At 46.9% G+C, this 20,973-nt stretch overlaps 1 protein-coding gene across 1 annotated transcript in view; it reads right to left on the bottom strand.

The window, feature by feature from the left end:
* The window catches only part of dnah2 (dynein, axonemal, heavy chain 2), a 207,176-nt gene that overhangs the window by 44,583 nt on the left and 141,620 nt on the right, over nt 1-20,973 (bottom strand). The window contains exons 47-62 of the mRNA XM_014206991.3: nt 19,485-19,637; nt 19,058-19,149; nt 18,119-18,317; nt 16,523-16,747; nt 16,050-16,154; nt 14,369-14,557; nt 14,091-14,176; nt 13,503-13,633; nt 13,007-13,156; nt 10,329-10,496; nt 9,249-9,409; nt 6,649-6,788; nt 5,504-5,636; nt 4,703-4,842; nt 2,103-2,313; nt 401-517 (exon numbers count right to left, since the gene is read on the bottom strand). Coding sequence (XP_014062466.3) covers nt 401-517; nt 2,103-2,313; nt 4,703-4,842; nt 5,504-5,636; nt 6,649-6,788; nt 9,249-9,409; nt 10,329-10,496; nt 13,007-13,156; nt 13,503-13,633; nt 14,091-14,176; nt 14,369-14,557; nt 16,050-16,154; nt 16,523-16,747; nt 18,119-18,317; nt 19,058-19,149; nt 19,485-19,637 — 2,400 coding nt within the window. The remainder of the gene's footprint in view (nt 1-400; nt 518-2,102; nt 2,314-4,702; nt 4,843-5,503; nt 5,637-6,648; nt 6,789-9,248; nt 9,410-10,328; nt 10,497-13,006; nt 13,157-13,502; nt 13,634-14,090; nt 14,177-14,368; nt 14,558-16,049; nt 16,155-16,522; nt 16,748-18,118; nt 18,318-19,057; nt 19,150-19,484; nt 19,638-20,973) is intronic.

The raw sequence follows: 20,973 nt of genomic DNA, 5'->3' as shown, positions 1-20,973 counted from the left end.
CCAGAAAATACATTAGCGCAACACATCAGAAGACAACAGAAGTGCAATGCTATTTGACTAGCAGCCACATAAGTAAATGATCTTAAAATGAAAAAGGGAGGCCTTTTAGAAAAACGATGCATTACCATCATAGAAAGAATTTGAGCAGCCAGCTCAATGTTTTACTTGAAGTTAATCTAGCATGGGCCACACCGAGAAGCACACAATTAGTCTGATGCCAAGCAGAAATTACAATAAAAAACATATTAGATCTGCATTTACAAAACGCAGCAAGATATTTGTTACGCGTTTTCAAGGATGAGAAACGCAGAATTCTGCGTTAAGGCGACCCCTGCTGCTATTGAGACCCAGCCATACACAGAGGCAGTATCACACATAAAAACAGATACAAACAGCTTACCTTCATGGCCTCCTCCAGAGCAGGCACGGCTTCATCCAGGTCTCTCTGGGCGTTCTCAGCCATGGCTCTACACTTGATCTCCTCTGCTCCGATCTTCTCACTGTGGGCACTCACAGTCTACACACACACACACACACATACACACACACCACCAGATGTACAGTTGAAGTCGGAAGTTTACATACACCTTAGCCAAATACATTTAAACTCAGTTTTTCACAATTCCTGACATTTAATCCTAGTAAAAATTCCCTGTCTTGGTCAGTTAAGATCACTTTATTTTAAGAATGTGAAATGTCTGAATAATAGTAGAGAGAATGATTTCAGCTTTCATCACATTCCCAGTGGGTCAGAAGTTTACATACACTCAATTAGTATTTGGTAGCGTTGTCTTTAAATTGTTTAACTTGGGTCAAACATTTTGGGTAGCCTTCCACAACCTTCCCACAATAAGTTGGGTGAATTTTGGCCCATTCCTCCTGACAGAGTTGGTGTAACTGAGTCAGGTTTGTAAGCCTCCTTACTTGCACACGCTCTTTCAGTTTGTGATGGCCACACCAATACCTTGACTTTGTTGTCCTTAAGCCATTTTGCCACAACTTGGAAGTATGCTTGGGGTCATTGTCCATTTGGAAGACCCATTTGCAACCAAGCTTTAACTTCCTGACTGATGTCTTGAGATGTTGCTTTAATATATCCACATAATTTTCCATCCTCATGATGCCATCTATTTTGTGAAGTGCATCAGTCCCTCCTGCAACAAAGCACCCCCACAACATGAAGCTGCCACCCCCGTGCTTGACAGTTGGGTTGGTGTTCTTGCAAGCCTCCCCCTTTTTCCTCCAAACATAACGATGGTCATTATGGCCAAAATGTTATATTTTTGTTTCATCAGACCAAAGGACATTTCTCCAAAAAGTACGATCTTTGTCTCCATGTGCAGTTGCAAAATGTAGTCTGGCTTTTTTATGGCGGTTTTGGAGCAGTGGCTTCTTCCTTGCTGAGCGGCCTTTCAGGTGATGACGGTATAGGACTTGTTTTACTGTGGATATGGATACTTTTGTACCTGTTTCCTCCAGCATCTTCATAAGGTCTTTTGCTGTTGTTCTGGGATTGATTTGCACTTTTCGCACCAAAGTACATTAATCTCTAGGAGACAGAACGCGTCTCCTTCCTGAGCGATATGACGGCTGCATGGTTCCATGGTGTTTATACTTGCATAGTATTGTTTGTACAGATGAACGTGGTACCTTCAGATGTTTGGAAATTGCTCCCAAGGATGAACCAGATTTGTGGAGGTTTACCATTTTTTTTCTGAGGTCTTGGCTGATTTCTTTTGATTTTCCCATGATGTCAAGCAAAGAGGTACTGAGTTTGAAGGTAGGCCTTGAAATACATCCACAGGTACACCTTTAATTGACTCAAAATAAAGCCATGGTATAATTTTCTGGAATTTTACAAGCTGTTTAAAGGCACAGTCAACTTCTGACCCACTGGAATTGTAATACAGTGAATTATAAGTGAAACAATCTGTCTGTAAACAATTGTTGGAAAAATGACTTGTGTCATGCACAAAGTAGATGTCCTAACCGACTTGCCAAAACTAAAGTTTGTTAACAAGAAATTTGTGGGGTGGTTGAAAAACAAGTTTTAATGACTCCAACCTAAGTGAATGTAAACCTCTGACTTCAACTGTATGTACCTTCTGCTGTTCATCGGCCTCTCTCTTCTGCTGGACGATGATGACCAGGTACTCTTCACACTGCTTCTGGAAGTCAGCCACCTTCTTCTTGGCCTCTTCCAGCTCCACAGACATGGCCTCCACCTTGCTGCGTGTGTCGTCTATCTTAAACAGGCCGTTCCTCAGCTTGGACACCTGCTCCCCTAGCTCACTGCGCTTCTCAGCCAGCAGCCTGGGGATACACAGGGAGAGGGAGTTAGAATGAGAGAAGTGAGAGAAAGATCAAGTGAGAGAAAGAAATAAAGAAAGGGAGAGAGTGAGACAAGAATACAGAGTCAGGGAGTTGGATAGAGTAAAACAGACAGACAGACAGATACAGAGAGGCAGGCAGACAGATACAGAGACAGACAGACAGTAAGATACAGAGACAGACAGACAGACAGACAGACAGACAGACAGACAGACAGACAGACAGACAGACAGACAGACAGACAGACAGACAGACAGACAGACAGACAGACAGACAGACAGACAGACAGATCGTACTACACCGGCTCCGACGCTCGTCGGATGTGGCAGGGCTTGCAAACTATTACAGACTACAAAGGAAGCACAGCCGAGAGCTGCCCAGTGACACGAGCCCACCAGACGAGCTAAATAACTTCTATGCTCGCTCGAGGCAAGTAACACTGAAAAAATGCATGAGAGCCTCAGCTGTTCCGGACGACTGTGTGATCACACTCTCCGCAGCCGATGTGAGTAAGACCTTTAAACAGGTCAACATTCACAAGGCCGCAGGGCCAGACGGATAACCAGGACGTGTACTCCGAGCATGACCAACTGGCAAGTGTCTTCACTGACATTTTCAACCTCTCCCTTTTTGAGTCTGTAATACCAACATGTTTCAAGCAGACAACCACAGTCCCTGTGCCCAAGAACACTAAAGTAACCTGCCTAAATGACTACCGCCCCGTAGCACTCACGTCTGTAGCCATGAAACGCTTTGAAAGGCTGGTCATGGCTCACATCAACACCATTATCCCAGAAACCCTAGACCCACTCCAATTTGCATACCGCCCCTACAGATCCACAGATGATGCAATCTCTATTGCACTCCACACTGCCCTTTCACACCTGGACAAAAGGAACACCTATGTGGGAATGCTATTCATTGACTACAGCTCAGCGTTCAAAACCATAGTGCCCACAAAGCTCATCACTAAACTAAGTACCCTGGGGCTAAACACCTCCATCTGCAACTGGATCCTGGACTTCCTGACGGGCCACCCCCAGGTGGTAAGGGTAGATAACAACACATCCGCCACGCTGATCCTCAACACGGGGGCCCCTGAGAGGTGCGTGCTCAGTCCCCTCCTGTACTCCCTGTTCACTCATGACTGCACGGCCACCCACGACTCCAACACCATCATTAAGTTTGCCGATGACACAACAGTGGTAGGCCTGATCACCGACAACAATGAGACAGCCTATAGAGAGTAGGTCAGAGGCCTGCCCGTGTGGTGCCAGGACAACAACCTCTCCTTCAACGTTGATTGTGGACTACAGGAAAAGGGGGACTGAGCATGCCCCCATTCTCATCGACGGGGCTGTAGTGGAGCAGGTTGAGAGCTTCATGGTCCAAACACACCAAGACAGCCGTGAAGAGGGCACGACAAAACCTATTCCCCCTCAGGAGACTGAAAAGATTTGGCATGGGTCCTCATATCCTCAAAGGTTCTACAGCTGCACCATCGAGAGCATCCTGACAGGTTGCATCACTGCCTGGTATGGCAACTGATCGGCCTCCGACTGCAAGGCACTACAGAGGGTAGTGCATACGGCCCAGTACATCACTGGGGCCAAGCTTCCTGCTATCCAGGATGTCTATACCAGGCGGTGTCAGAGGAAGGCCCTAAAAATTGTAAAAGACACCAGCCACTCTAGTCATAGAATCTTCTCTCTGCTACCGGACACCAAGCGGTACCGAGCGCCAAGTCCAGGTCCAAGAGGCTTCTAAACAGCTTCTACCCCCAAGCCATAAAAATCTTGAACATCTAATCAAATGGCTACCCAGACTATTTGCATTGCCCCCCCCCCCCTTCTACGCTGCTGCTATTCTCCGTTATTATCTATGCATAGTCACTTTAATACATATTACGTCAATTACCTCGACACCGGTGCCCCCGCACATTGACTCTGTACCGGTACCCCCTGTATATAGCCCCGCTATTGTTATTTTACTGCTGCTCTTTAAATATTTGTTATTCTTATCTCATACTTTTTTTTGTTGGTATTTTTCTTAAAATTGCATTGTTGGCTAAGGGCTTGTAAGTAAGCATTTCACTGTAAGGTGTAATACCTGTTGTATTCGGCGCATGTGACAAATACAATTTGATTTGATAAAGAGACAGAAAGAAAGAAAGACAGACAGACAGACAGACAGAGAGATAGACAGATACAGAAAGACAGGCCGATAAATACAGAAAGACAGAGAGAGACAATGTGAAAGATATACTGCATCAAAGAGTGGGAGACAGCAGACCTGGTAGACAGGGAGATGACTGACAGATTGAGAGAAGTCAAAGAACACTGAGCTGGCAATGGGGATGGTAGTTAGTTACTTTTTGTATCCAGACACCAGCTCCAGGTAGTTGGTAGGAGTGACATAGTTGTGTCTCTTCAGCTCCAGCTTCATCCTCTGGGAGAACTGGGCCACAGACTGGTGCATGGTCACAAAGATACTGGCCACTTTGGTCTGGATCTACAGGAACACATCCACCCAAAGATATAATGTTGTTACAACATTACTACAACGTTATACAACATTACTGGGCCACAGACTGGTGCATGGTCACAAAAATACTGGACACCTTTGTCTAGATCTACAATAAATCCCCAACATGCCATTACAACGTTATTAAAACTTGATTACAAGAGAATATAACACTATTGAACATTATACAACATTACAAGAGCCAAGAGTTTCTCCTGATCGGGTCATGTGGCCAGGAAAATACTTCTGGCCGTAAACAATCCTACGACATTCCTACAACATTATATACCATTGTGGAAACAGAGAACAGAGCAAAGCAGTGTTGTGTAGGAGTGTGAAGGTCGAAGGTGACGTGTACGTGGTGGGTACAGCATAGTAGATGAGACTATAATAAAACAAACTTTAACCCTGAGGTTTTCACTACCCAGCTGCTCTTCATAAATGCCTTTTAAAAGACTGGCTAGTAGGTACACAGGAAGGATGAGAGGGTGAATCACTCCATCACACAGCAGGCTAACCTTCTAACCAAGTTCAGTTAGATAGAAGTGTATGTGTGTTATCTGTGTGTGTGTGTGTGTGTGTGCGTGTGTGCGTGTGTGCCTGCATGTGTGTGCGTGTGTGCATATGCATGTGTGTGTGTGTGTCTCACCCCCTCCACGGTGCCCAGGGCCAGTCCGTCCAGGTATCTCTCAGCCACCTCCAACAGGGCATCTCTGGGCCACTCTGAGAACCAGTCGATGGTGGCACAGTTCACCAGGGCTGGGTACTGACGGATATAGTTCCTTGAAGAACACACACAAGTTAATCAGATCCAAAGATTCCCTTGATTTCAATAAACGTTTCAATCTGTTGGGGTGTGTGCTCTGAGTCTAGTTGTGTCTAAATGGGTGCGCTGGTGGGTGCTAAACACCGGTGTGGAGGTGAATGTCGTGAATGATGAAAATCACTTTGAGCTCTTGGAGAAACGCAACTTAAATCCACTCAACTTAACAGCTGCCAAGACCCAACCTCCATTGTCTGAGCCACTAGGTTTTGCTGGCTAATTGCTGTCATGCCATCACACAGCCAGTGTGACTGTGTTGACCTGGTAAGATCCTCTCTCACTCCCAGCCACAAATACTGGTCAGAGGTGGAGGAATGGAGGAACGGAGGGATGGAGGAATGGAGGGATGGAGGAATGGCGGAATGGAGGGCAGCCCTGGAGCCAACAGCCAAAGCATGGTGATTAGCTCTGGGTAATGGGCCTTGCCAGCCCAATTAGTGGTATTATGTGTGAACACTGCCCTGTCTCGCTAATGAGAGAGAGACAGACTGGTGTGTGTGTGTGTGTGAGTGACCCAGCCGTCATGTCTGCTATCCATCCTGTCATTTCTAATCACAGCAAGCCTCAGGTCTAAAACGCTGTGTCATCCTAAACACAATTCCTAATTTGCAAGACAAGGGATGGCGGGACGCACATTAGCTATTAACTAGCTGACAAGTGTTCATGTTTGGCTGTCTATGTTCTAATACTGAGAATCAGCTGTGCTGGAGTGTGGGGTTTACACACTCAGACAGAGAGAGCATGAGAAGGAAACAGATAATGAGAGAACAGTGGCAATGCTTTGGAAGATACCTCTACTAGTCGCCCATTAGCACAGATGATGCCGCAGGAAAAGCTTTCATCTCTGTCTCAAACCCCTATTGTTGAATGTGTTCAGTGCTTTGTACATTACTAATCGCTTTGCTTGGCGAGGTATATAGCAGGCACTGTACATTCTTTAACTTCAAAAACTGTCCTGAGTGCAGGCTTACCTGAAGGGGTCTCCCACAGGGCTCATGCAGAGCACGATGTGCAGGTTGTTCCTCACTCTCTCTATCAGGTAGTTGAACATGGAGTCTGGAGTCTCAATGATGTTGTCTTTCCTGGCCCAGTCCGACAGAGCACTGGACACCTGGACGAGGAGGTCAGGGTCAAAGGTTAATACACAACGAGACAAAACAACATGAGAACAAACACAGAAAACACAAACTAGCCTACCACACACATGCTGGATAGCCCTACTACACTTTTATCTATATTTCTTTGTGGTGACTTTTCTATAAGAGATGTACTTATATAGAGAGATAATATACAGTCGGTATCGTGGTGAAATGGAAGAGGAAACACTATGTAACTATTGCGACCTCGAAGAAATACAGAATGAAATTAATTTGATCTTCTATTGCCCTTCCTACCATGATATATGCTTGCTCTTATTCCAGAAAGCACACCAGATATACCCTGGTAGTATGTGGCTGAGCGATGAGGAGAAACTGAAGTGGTATTTTGTCCATTGTGTATTTCCGTTTGTGGAATATTTAGATAAAGCCTGGAATAAAAGAAAAAGGGCTACCTATAATTCGATTATACAAATATTTAGCTAGTAAGTGGTAAATGGCACATGTGTATATAGATTGTGTATAGGCTTGTCTCTCACATGAATCTTCTCTTTGTGCCAGACTGGGTTCAAATGCCTTCTGTATTTATTTATCTGTAAGTTATTTTTATTACATTTTTTATTTAACCTTTATTTAACTAGGCAAGTCAGTTAAGAACAAATTATTATATTATGTATGTATGTTTGTATGTGTATATATGCAGTGTATATATATATGTATGTATATATTTGTACTGCTCTAGGGATGTAATTATTGTTTGGATAACCTTATTTACTATAATGTATTGATTTTTATCTTACATTTTTTCTCTCTTTATGCGATGCGCACTGCAGCGAACACCGGAAGAAGAATTAACACTGAATTACCACAGTAAATTATTGTAATGTTTGTTTATGTGTCAATTAATCCCATAAGGGATGGGTTGCCAAACGGCGATTTGACACAACAACAAAAAATCCTTCATTCATTCATACAGTATATATTATATACACTGAACAAAAATATAAATGCAACATGTAAAGTGTTGGTCCCATGTTTCATGAGCTGAAATAAAAGATCCCAGACATTTTCCATACTCACAAAAAGCTTTTTTCTCTGAAATTTTGTGCACAAATTGGTTTACATCCCTGTTAGGGAGCATTTCTGGTTTGCCAAGATAATCCATTCACCTGACAGGTGTGGCATATCAAGAAGCTGATTAAACAGCATGATAATTACACAGGTGCACCTTGTGCTGGGGACAATAAAAGGCCACTCTAAAATGTGCAGTTTTGTCACACAACACAATGCCACAGATGTCCCAAGTTTTTAGGGAGCGTGCAATTGGCATGCCTACTGCAGGAATGTCCACCATAGCTTTTGCCAGAGAATTGAATGTTACTTTCTCTACCATAAGCCCCCTCCAACATTGTTTTAGAGAATTTGGCAGTACGTCCAACCGGCCTCACAACTGTAGACCACTTTGCAACCATGCCAGCCCAGGACCTCCACATCAGCTTCTTTACCTGCGGGATCGTCTGAGACCAGCCACCCGGACAGCTGATGAAACTGTGGGTTTGCGTAACCAAAGTATTTCTGCACCAACTGTCAGAAACTGTCTCAGTGAAGCTCATCTGCGTGCTTGTCGTCCTCACCAGGGTCTTCACCTGACTACAGTCCGACTTCAACGGCCAAATGCTCACCTTCGATGGCCACTGGCACGCTGGAGAAGTGTGCTCTTCACAGATGAATCCTGGTTTCAACTGTACCGGGCAGATGGCATACAGCGTGTATGGTGTTGTGTGGTTGAGCAGTTTGCCCCATGGTGGCGGTGGGGTTATGGTATGGGCAGGCATAAGCTACGGACAATGAACACAATTGCATTTTATCGACGGGGAATTTGAATGCACAGAGATACCGTGACGAGATCTTGAGGCCCATTGTCATGTCGTTCATCTGCCGCCATCACCTCATGTTTCAGCATGATAATGCACGGCCCCATGTCGCAAGGATCTGTACACAATTCCTGGAAGCTGAAAATGTCCTAGTTCTTCCATGGCCTGCATACTCACCAGACATGTCACCCATTGAGCATGTTTGGGATGCTCTGGATCGCCGTGTACAACAGTGTGTTTCAGTGTCAAGAACTGCAACGCTACTGGGTTTTTCCCGCTGAACAGTTTCCCACGTGTATCAAGAATGGTCCACCACCCAAAGGACATTCAGCCAACTTGACACAAGTGTGGGAAGCATCGGAGTCAACATGGGCCAACATCCCTGTGGAACGCTTTCGACACCTTGTAGAGTCCATGCCCCAACAAACTGAGGCTGTTCTGAGGGCAAAAGTGGGAGGGGGGGGGGGTGCAGCAACTCAATATTAGGAAGGTGTTCTTAATGTTTTGTACACTCAGTGCACTAGCACCTGTGTAAAGTCCCTCTTTGAAAATAACAGATGCAAACGTTGCATTGTATTAAACCCTGTTCAGTAATCGTACCTCTTCAAACTCGTCCTGTTTGTAGAGGTTGGGCACCTCTCCAGAGCTGAGGATGTTGTTGATGTCCTCGAGGAAAGACTGGTCTACTATCTGGGTGTCGTTGAACAGGAACACTGTGGGCTTGTTGTCCACACCCGTCAGACGATACAACTTCTTTATGTCTGGGAGGAGACATGCATGGGAGGAGAAGACTCAAGGATGTGTGTGTGTGTGTGTGTGTGTGTGTGTGTGTGTGTGTGTGTGTGTGTGTGTGTGTGTGTGTGTGTGTGTGTGTGTGTGTGTGTGTGTGTGTGTGTTGCCGGGTTGTGATCACGACAAAAGTATTTTGGTTAAGGTTGTAGGCCTAGAATCTGACTCAACAAAGTAGGACATTCCTGAACAATCAAAATAACTGCACCAGTTGAAAAGCAACTAAAATATAAACTAACAACAAACAAACTGAGGAAAATGCCATCTAAATAAAGTGTTTTGTTCAACTAGAGCAGAACGTAAGGCTATCAGTCTGACTCAATTCATATTAAACGCTCAGGGAGCGAGCAGCCCTGAGCAGCGTGCTGTAATTCAGTGTAATTATGTTCTAAACCAGAGGTATCCAACAGGGGGTCCGCAGATGTACTGCAGGGGGTCTGCGAAAAAAATTAAATAATAAGAATGTTGCTAGCAACAACAGAATAAATAACTTCTATTAATTTTAAAATGTTGATTTGATATCCTTTCCATTATCATTCACCTGATGATAAGACAAGACATGAATTTATTTGGGGGGGGGGCTAACATATGATGGGGGTCCCTGGGTTGCCGGTTTTCCTGGGAGGGGGTCCCTGGACAAGAAAAGGTTGAAGACCCCTGTTGTAAATAAATGCCTTGCTGTTGGCAGATCAACCAAATTTGACAAATTTCTCTTGCAGAACAAACAGGTCCAAATATATAATGTCTCATACCTCTGTAGTGCAGTTGACTAGAAAGTCTCCCCCTCATTGGTTCCATTGTGCTAGGCAAGCTCAATCAAGCACAGATGAAGTATTCAAAAGGTACTTCAACCCATGTGCTGGTAGTAGGTAATAGATAATGGTCTCTTACCCTCTCTGAACTCCTGCTTGCGGTACTGCTTGGTGACTTCCACCTGGAAGACCAGGTACTCACAGATGGAGGCGGCCATCTTGGAAAGGCTCTGTCTGCCTGAGCCCCCAATGCCCACCAGCAGCATGTTCCCTCTGGGCTGGCTGATCACACGCACCACACGGGTTACTGAGGGAACACACACACACACACACATTGTTTGTATGCTCAGCAAAGCTAGACAAAAACACCCATTCCTAACCTGACTCATTGGTAAGATATTTGTATTTATTTATTTATTTTTTTCACCTTTATTTAAACCAGGTAGGCAAGTTGAGAACAAGTTCTCATTTACAATTGCGACCTGGCCAAGATAAAGCAAAGCAGTTTGACACATACAACAACACAGAGTTACACATGGAGTAAAACAAACATACAGTCAATAATATAGTAGAAAAATAAGTCTATATACAAAGTGAGCAAATGAGGTGAGATAAGGGAGGTAAAGGCAAAAAAGGCCATGGTGGCGAAGTAAATATAATATAGCAAGTAAAACACTGGAATGGTAGATTTGTAGTGGAAGAAAGTGCAAAGTAGAAATAGAAATAATGGGGTGCAAAGGAGCAAAATAAATAAATAAATACACTAGGGGAAGTGGTAGTTGTTTGGGCTAAATTATAGATGGGCTATGTACAGGTGCAGTGATCTGTGAGCTGCTCTGACAGCTGGTGCTTAAAGCTAGTGAGGGAGATAAGTGTTTCCAGTTTTAGAGATTTTTGTAGTTCGTTCTTGTCATTGGCAGCAGAGAACTGGAAGGAGAGGCGGCCGAAGGAGGAATTGGCTTTGGGGGTGACCAGAGAGATATACCTGCTGGAGCGCGTGCTACAGGTGGGTGCTGCTATGGTGACCAGCGAGCTGAGATAAGGGGGAACTTTACCTAGCAGGGTCTTGTAGATGACCTGGAGCCAGTGGGATTGGCGACGAGTATGAAGCGAGGGCCAGCCAACGAGAGCGTACAGGTCGCAGTGGTGGATAGTATATGGGGCTTTGGTGACAAAATGGATGGCACTGTGATAGACTGCATCCAATTTGTTGAGTAGGGTATTGGAGGCTATTTTGTAAATGACATCGCCGAAGTCAAGGATCGGTAGGATGGTCAGTTTTACGAGGGTATGTTTGGCAGCATGAGTGAAAGATGTTGCGAAATAGGAAGCCAATTCTAGATTTAACTTTGGATTGGAGATGATGGATGTGAGTCTGGAAGGAGAATTTACAGTCTAACCAGACACCTAGGTATTTGTAGTTGTCCACATATTCTAAGTCAGAACCATCCAGAGTAGTGATGCTGGACGGGTGGGCAGGTGCAGGCAGCGATCGGTTGAAGAGCATGCATTTAGTTTTACTTGTATTTAAGAGCAGTTGAAGGCCATGGAAGGAGAGTTGTATGGCATTGAAGCTCGTCTGGAGGGTAGTTAACACAGTGTCCAAAGAAGGGCCAGAAGTATACAGAATGGTGTCGTCTGCGTAGAGGTGGATCAGAGACTCACCAGCAGGAAGAGCGACATCATTGATGTATACAGAGAAAAGAGTCGGCCCAAGAATTGAACCCTGTGGCACCCCCATAGAGACTGCCAGAGGCCCGGACAACAGGCCCTCCGATTTGACACACTGAACTCTATCAGAGAAGTAGTTGGTGAACCAGGCGAGGCAATCATTTGAGAAACCAAGGCTGTTGAGTCTGCCGATGAGGATGTGGTGATTGACAGAGTCGAAAGCCTTGGCCAGGTCAATGAATACGGCTGCACAGTATTGTTTCTTATCGATGGCGGTTAAGATATCGTTTAGGACCTTGAGCCTGGCTGAGGTGCACCCATGACCAGCTCTGAAACCAGATTGCATAGCGGAGAAGGTGCGGTGGGATTCGAAATGGTCGGTAATCTGTTTGTTGACTTGGCTTTCGAAGACTTTAGAGAGGCAGGGTAGGATAGATATAGGTCTGTAGCAGTTTGGGTCAAGAGTGTCCCCCCCTTTGAAGAGGGGGATGACCGCGGCAGCTTTCCAATCTTTGGGAATCTCAGACGACACGAAAGAGAGGTTAAACAGGCTAGTAATAGGGGTTGCATCAATTTCGGCAGATGATTTTAGAAAGAAAGGGTCCAGATTGTCTAGCCCGGCTGATTTGTAGGGGTCCAGATTTTGCAGCTCTTTCAGAACATCAGCTGACTGGATTTGGGTGAAGGAGAAATGGAGGAGGCTTGGGCGAGTTGCTGTGGGGGGTGCAGTGCTGTTGACCGGGGTAGGGGTAGCCAGGTGGAAAGCATGGCCAGCCGTAGAAAAATGCTTATTGAAATTCTCAATTATAGTGGATTTATCGGTGGTGACAGAGTTTCCTATCCTCAGTGCAGTGGGCAGCTGGGAGGAGGTGGTCTTATTCTCCAAGGACTTTACAGTGTCCCAGAACCTTTTTGAGTTTGTGTTGCAGGAAGCAAATATGAAAATGAAGATATTTTCTTGATGGAAAGTAAGAGCCAAAGTAAAGAAAAGGTAAGACCAAACCCCAGGGATGTGTGCTAACGGGATGTACTGACTGTATTTTGTATGGCTGTGATATTTGAAGTTTTAGAGTGAAATGCAGTATTCATATGTACTATACTGACTATCATTATCATCATAGACGATCGATCAGTCCTACTACTCACTGTGTTCTATGGCGTCTCTGAACAGCACCAGGGACATGGGTACCACTCCAGGGGTCAGGTTGTAGTCCTCCAGCTGAGACTCCATGAAACCCTTCAACATCTTGAAGTCCACTAGATCCTCATACACACGAGGCTCCTTCAGGAAGTCCCCTGAGAGAGAGAGAGAGAGAGAGAGAGACACACACGCACGCAAACACACACACATAGTTATATTGACATACAAGACGTCTGTAAACAGCTCTCGGGAGACAGAGCTGTTGTAATCAATCAACCAACCAACCGGTCTACTAATTACAAACCACTCATCAATCTATACCTAAATCGATCCTTCATTCAGTCCGCTTGTCAATGTACACACACATCCATTCATCAGTCAGACTAGTTAAAGAACGATCCATCCCATCCTCCCAGTCCCATGTGTGTGTGTGTGTGTGTGTGTGTGTGTGTGTGTGGGGGGGGGGGGGGGGAGATACCGCGAGTGAGCGTTTGTTAGTACCGAATATGGGTGGTTGTTTGTTGGGGCAGATGCTGTGGTAGGTGAGTTCAAACAGAGAGCCTAGTTTCTCAGCCAGCAGCCCTACGAAGGCCTCTGTGTCACCCTGGTCCACCAGACGGTCTGAGAACACCCTGGGGATGGGGAGAGATGAGACCAGAGGAGTCAGGGACACTGTCCCATCAGTGCTGCATGTCACCCATGTAGACAGAATGTACACAGTATATACTGTAGTGGTAGAGACTATTGTCTCCTTGGGAACAATGAATGTTTCTCTTATCCTATGTCTTAGTATAATATATTTAAGCTGGCCCGAGGGGGTGTGGTATACGGCCAATATATCGCGGCTAAGGGATGTTCTTAAGCACGACGCAACGTGGAGTGCCTGGATACAGCCCTTAGCTGTGGTATATTTGGCCATGTACCACAAACCTCCGAGGTGCCTTATTGCTATTATAAACTGGTTACTAATGTAATTAGAGCAGTAAAAATAAATGTTTTGTCATTCCCGTGGTATACCACGGCTGTCAGCCAATCAGCATTCAGGGCTGGAACCAGCCAGTTTATAACGAGGGATAGAGAGCAGTATACCTGAAGCACTCGTGTATCCAGAGTCTGGTGATGCTCTGCTTGGTGTCGTGGAAGTCTCTGTGAGCTCGCAGTAACCCCTGAAACACCTAGAGAAGGAGGAGACGAGAGCTTATTGACGCACAGAAACACATGTCCACTGTTAATCTATACCTAAACCCCAGACACTGAACACCAGGATTAAGAGAGATTGAGTGAAAGTCGACACATACAGTATGACTTGCGCGTGTGTGTGTATGTATGTCTGTGTGTATGTCATGGCGTGTGTGTGTAGCCCCTACCCTGGAGATGTCTCTGAGGTTGAAGAGGTAGTGTATCTTGGCGGGCGTGGGCAGGAAGCGGGCGACGGTAGAGTAGTAGAGCTCCAAGGTGGCCTGGGTCAGGACAGAACCTATAGGCTTCACCTCCTCCTCAAACTCCTGCAGCTTCTGGTTGATCATAGTACCATAGATACGCTTGATCTGAGACTCCTGGAGAGAGAGAGGAGAGGGGAGGTGAGGGAGGGATGAAAGAGGAGAGAGGGGCAGGAGGAGAGGAAGGGAGAGCACAAGAGCTTCTGAGTGATCATAGTGACGTAGCTGTGCTTGATCTGAGACTCCTGGAGAGGGGGAGAGAAAGAGGAGAGGGAGTGAGGAAAGAAAGAAACCCAGAAAGAAGTGAAAGAGGAGTAAACGTACACGTGACAGAGTTGAGAGAGAGAAAAAGTGTGAAAATTGATAAGAGAGGCAGGGGTGAGGATAGAGGAAGAGGATGGAGAGAGCAGGGGGAAAGAGGATGGAGAGAGCGGGGAAGACAGGGAGGAAGAGGATGGAGAGAGCAGGGAGAGGATAGACAAAGGAGATGGAGAGAGCAGGGGAGAGGATAGAGGAAGGAGATGGAGAGAGCAGGGTAGAGGATAGAGGAAGGAGATGGAGAAAGCAGGGTAGAGGATAGAGGAAGAGGATGAGAGAGCAGGGGAGAGGATAGAGGAAGCAGATGGAGAGAGCAAGGGGAGAGGGGGAGGATGCAACAGAGATGAGAGAGTGAGAGAAAGGAGTGAAGGAGGACCGTGTCAGAGGAGAGTGGGTTCGAGAGGAGAAAGAGGGAGAAAGAGGGAGAAAGTGAGAACAGATAAGATGGAGGCAGAACTCAGCGCAGAAGAAGAGTGATAATTGAAAAGAAAGATGAGGAGAGAAGAGAGGTAAGGTGGGAGGTGGGAGGGGAAGGAGTGATCAAAAAAGAGACGTCAGAGAGAGCGAAAAGGGAGAAGCCAACAGAAAAATGAAAGGAAAAGGAGACATCACATCCATCATGCTTTTCCTGTCTTCTAAATGAGGGTGCAGTGGCACATTTTCCTTGTTGTCATTATCATCATCACCATCAGGATAATCAGGGGAATTCTGCTGAGATGAAGAGAGAGAGATGGAGAAAGAGAGACAGGGTGGGGTGAGAGAGAGAGAGAGAGAGAGAGAGAGAGAGAGAGAGAGAGAGAGAGAGAGAGAGAGAGAGAGAGAGAGAGAGAGAGAGAGAGAGAGAGAGAGAGAGAAAGAGAGGGTGGGGTGAGAGAGAGAGAGAGGGTGGGGTGGGGTGAGAGAGTGAGAGATAGGGAGAGAGAGCGAGAGACAGGGAAAGGATGATGAAGGAGGATGACGTGTCAGAGAAAGAACAGACTCATTATCAGGAAACATGGCTCTGCAGTGATACTGACTGACCTGAAACACACAGAGAAGAGAGAGAGGAGAGAAGAGGAGAAGGAGATGAGGAGGACAGGGAGGACAGGAGGAGAAAATGAAGAGTAAAGCAGGGGAGGGGAAGAGGAGAAAAAGAGGTGGTGAGGAATGTAGGTGATGAAGAAGGAGGGAGGTCACTAGCAGAGAAGAGGTAGAGAAAGAGGAGGGGGAGGATTGCAGAGGAGGAGAAAGCAGCATTGAGCAGAAGCTGAATAAATGTGTGTGGTTATGTGGTTATGTGTGTGTGACTGACAGTAGGGAAGGTCATGTTGATGAGGTTGAAGCGGCTCTGCAGGCGGCCTGAGATGTGAGTCCTCCCCCCACCAGGTGGACCCATAGACGCCAGCAGGAACATGTCCTGTACACACACACACACACACACACACACACACACACACACACACACACACACACACACACACACACACACACACACACACACACACACACACACACACACACACACACACACACACACACACACACACACACACACACAATGGTTAAAACAGCACATTCAGCACAAACACATTCACACAGGCATAGAATGCATGAACATGTGCAGCATACACATAAACCGAAAGATGAATTCAACACACACACACAATCGTCCTAAAACAAAATACCTACAAATAAATACCTAAGGAGAGGGAACTAAGGAACTTAGTAATAATGAGTCACCCCCCCGACACACGGTGTCTGGTACCCCCACCCCTCTCATCTCACCTTGACACACTTGAGGGTCTGTTTCTGCCGGTCGTACCAGAAGCCGTAGTCGATCCAGAGGCGGAGCAGCTCCAGCGGCGGCTGGGAGCCAAAGTCGTCGTTGGCCGGCATGTTCAGGTCATCCAGGAAGGCCAGCATGCGCTTTCCGCCCACAGGTACATACACACCTTTAGTCCTCTTCTCCACACGACTCTCAATGATGGCCTGTACGTTGTTGGACGTGGTCTGGACAGGTGGAGACAGAGGGGAGAGAGGGGGACTGGTTAGATGGGGAGACAGAGGGGGACTGTGTGTGTGAGAGAGAGAGAGAGAGAGAGAGAGAGAGAGAGGGGGGGGGGGGTCAAAAAGATAGAGTAGGGGTCAGAGAGAGAGAGAGAGAGGGGCCGGTTGGGTGTGTGTGAGAGAGAGAGAGAGATAGAGAGAGAGAGAAAGAGAGAGAGAGAGATAGATAGAGAGGGGCCAGTCGGGTGTGAGAGAGAGAGAGAGAGAGAGAGAGAGAGGGGGGGTCAGAAAGATAGAGTAGGGGTCAGAGAGAGAGAAAGGGGCCGGTTGGGTGTGTGTGAGAGAGAGAGAGAGAGAGAGAGAGAGAGAGAGAGAGATAGAGAGAGTGGGTGGGTGGGTGGGTGGGTGGGTGGGTGGGTGGGGGGATAAAGAGTAAAAGGGATAAGGTAGTTACAGGAAGAGAGGTATTAGCCAGAGTAAAAGAGGTATACATTAGTGAAAAGGGGACAGCAGAAGACTGACCGAGTCAGAGAGGGGTTGACAGAGTGAACAGTAGATGGATGGACCGACGGACAGAGAGTTGATGGTCTCTCTCTCCAACTTTACCTCCAGTCCCCCCCCCTCTAAGTTATCCAGGTGATGTTAATGATGATGGTTGGATGTGATGGATAATGATAATGGTGGTGCTGCTTTTATGAGGACTTCCATCACACAACCTCCTGTAATGTAATGAGTGTTCAGGTGTGTGTGTGTTTGTGTGTGTGTGCGCGCATCAGGGTTGGCGGGTCGTGGGCAGTGCGGCCTGACGTACGTGACTCAGCTAATTTTGGCGCCTTGTGAGTGAGAGCCGTGTACTCTGAAATAGTAGGAACCTGAGCTGAAGGCTATTCAACCCGGTGTAGTAAACCAACACACACACACACACACACACACACACACACGCACGCACGCACTCACTTTAATCATAGTTTATTACCCCCTACTCTGCCTCTGGAAGCTGTGGCGGCTGGTCCAAAGTATTTTTAGCTGGAGATTATGGCTTTACAATATCTAAGCCTGACATGAACAGTCTCATGTAGGATCTACAGTGCAATCTTAATAATAGACAAAGAACGTGTTGTTTGGCATAAATAGTGTAACATGTCCCGTTATATAGAACTTAGCGTGACAAGACTGTTGCTGGAGGAAGCTGAGAGGTTGGTGGAAGGTTAGTGTGAGGTGGAAGGTTGTGCTGGCTACAGGTAGGTTGGTGGGAGGTTACATGAAGGTTGGCAGGGCGGTTACTGTGAAGTTACTGATATGTCACAACTAGGTTGTTTGGGGATTGATGAAAGGTTCCAGGAAGGTTGTTAGAGGTTGTCGGTCCTGTCTCACCTGTGAGGACATGTTGACAGTGAGGACCGCCCACTTGGAGGAGTCCAGTCCCTGCAGAACACTCTGTGCCACCGAGGTCTTCCCCGTGCCCACCGGACCCGTCATCAACACCGGGTACTGCCCTGTCACCAGAGCCCGCACCAGGAAGTTATAACGCACCGTGTCCACCGTGGGCACCATGATCTTATAGAACGGAGCACTGGGGGAGGGAGAGAGGGAAGGGGGGAGGGAGGGATGGGGGAGAGGGAGGGAGAGAGAGGGAAGGGGGGAGGGAGGGAGGGATGGGGGAGAGGGAGGGATGGATGGAAGGATGAGGGAGAGATGGATGGAAGGGGGAGGGAGGGAGAGAGAGGGAAGGATGGGATGGAAAGAGATGAACGGGGAGAAAAGATATGTGAGGTTGGGTAAGGTGACAAGATGGATGGATGATATTGAGAGAAGAGATAGAGAGGATAGATAAACAACAGAATGAAATCAAACACACCACTTTACAATACCACAGTCAGACCAGGGCACACACCTCCCACCCCAACACACACACACATACACACCTCCCACCCCAACACACACACACACACCTCCCACCCCAACACACACACACATACACACCTCCCACCCCAACACACACACACACACATACACACCTCCCACCCCAACACACACACACACACACATACACACCTCCACCCCAACACACACACACACACATACACACCTCCCACCCCAACACACACACACACACACACACACACACACACACACACACACACACACACACACACCACACACACACACAGTCCAGTGATACAGTGTGTAGAGGTGAGGGCCATGGCAGTGTGCGTGTGTGGTGGTGCCGCTCTCAGGTACACAGGGCCACACACAGACACATACACACACACACAGACAGGGACACGCACACGGACAGACACACATACTCACTTGGCGGCGTAGCGCCAGCCCTTGAGCAGCTTGTCCTCAAAGGAGGCCCAGGTCTTGTTCTTAGTGTCTACATAGTACTCATAGATGGTGTCCTGGAAGGGACAAATGGAAAAACAAGACATCAGTGACACAGTTCAACGTCTGTGCATAAATACAGCCAATATACTGCATGGTAATATAAACCTAGAAAGGGATTTCAAAAATGTGTTTGATATATGTGCATAAAATACTGTACTACAAAAACATAAATGATTGAGAGAAATATGTTAGAAAGATATGTTAATAAAATGAAGATTATTTTTCATTGTGACAGTGTAACGGTACTGTGTGTGTGTGTGTGTGTGTGTGTGTGTGTGTGTGTGTGTGTGTGTGTGTGTGTGTGTGTGTGTGTGAGCACTCGTGCATGTGTGTGTCTTCATGCCCCCACCTTATTGGGGAAGGTACCCTCCATCTCTCTGAGGAAGTTGTCGATCGTCTTACGACCGCCCTCGTCGACCGAGGCACAGATGGACCAGATGAGACTGAAGATGAACCACAACTCAACCATACGACCGTAGTGGTCAGAGTCAGAGGGGTTCACCTGGGTGGAGAGACAGGGAAGGAGAGAGACACAGGGAAGGAGAGAGAGACAGGGAGGGGAATAGACAGAGAGAGAGAGACAGGGAGGGAGAGAGAGAGAGACAGGGAGGGGAATAGACAGAGAAAGAGAGAGAGTCTTTATTGAACCAGCAAGGAATACAATGTTGGTTTGTTTGGTTGACCCAACTCCTGGTTTGAAGGTGTTGGGTCACTCACGTAGTTGTGTTGTTTTCTTTAAAAACTGCTGGGTTATTGATGCTGGGTGCTGGGTTATTGATGCTGGGTGCTATGTCATTGATGCTGGGTGCTGGGTTATTGATGCTGGGTGCTGGGTTATTGATGCTGGGTTATTGAGATATGACCTAGTGGCAGTGCTTGACTTGGGCAGGAGCTCTCCGGAGCTGAGTACAGGCACCTCAAATGTTCTACTGCTTGAGCTCCTCTTATAGAATATTAGCTCAAAAGTACTGTGGAGCTCCTGCAGCTAAATATACTGCTCAAAAAAATAAAGGGAACACTTAAACAACACAATGTAACTCCAAGTCAATCACACTTCTGTGAAATCAAACTGTCCAGTTAAGACGCAACACTGATTGACAATAAATTTCACATGCTGTTGTGAAAATGGAATAGACAACAGGTGGAAATTATAGGCAATAAGCAAGACACCCCCAATAAAGGAGTGGTTCTGCAGGGGGTGACCACAGACCACTTCTCAGTTCCTATGCTTCCTGGCTGATGTTTTGGTCACTTTTGAATGCTGGCGGTGCTTTCACTCTAGTGGTAGCACGAGACTGAGTCTACAACCCACACAAGTGGCTCAGGTAGTGCATCTCATCCAGGATGGCACATCAATGCGAGCTGTGGCAAGAAGGTTTGCTGTGTCTGTCAGCGTAGTGTCCAGAGCATGGAGGCGCTACCAGGAGACAGGCCAGTACATCAGGAGACGTGGAGGAGGCCGTAGGAGGGCAACAACCCAGCAGCAGGACCGCTACCTCCGCCTTTGTGCAAGGAGGAGCAGGAGGAGCACTGCCAGAGCCCTGCAAAATGACCTCCAGCAGGCCACAAATGTGCATGTGTCTGCTCAAACGGTCAGAAACAGACTCCATGAGGGTGGTATGAGGGCCCGACGTCCACAGGTGGGGGTTGTGCTTACAGCCCAACACCGTGCAGGACGTTTGGCATTTGCCAGAGAACACCAAGATTGGCAAATTCGCCACTGGCATCCTGTGCACTTCACAGATGAAAGCAGGTTCACACTGAGCACATGTGACAGACGTGACAGAGTCTGGAGACGCCGTGGAGAACATTCTGCTGCCTGCAACATCCTCCAGCAT

This window comes from Salmo salar, chromosome 07 (genome assembly GCF_965601325.2).
Source record: "Salmo salar chromosome 07, fSalSal1, whole genome shotgun sequence".
Lineage (NCBI taxonomy): Eukaryota > Metazoa > Chordata > Actinopteri > Salmoniformes > Salmonidae > Salmo > Salmo salar.
This window is presented reverse-complemented; position numbering and strand designations above follow the sequence as displayed.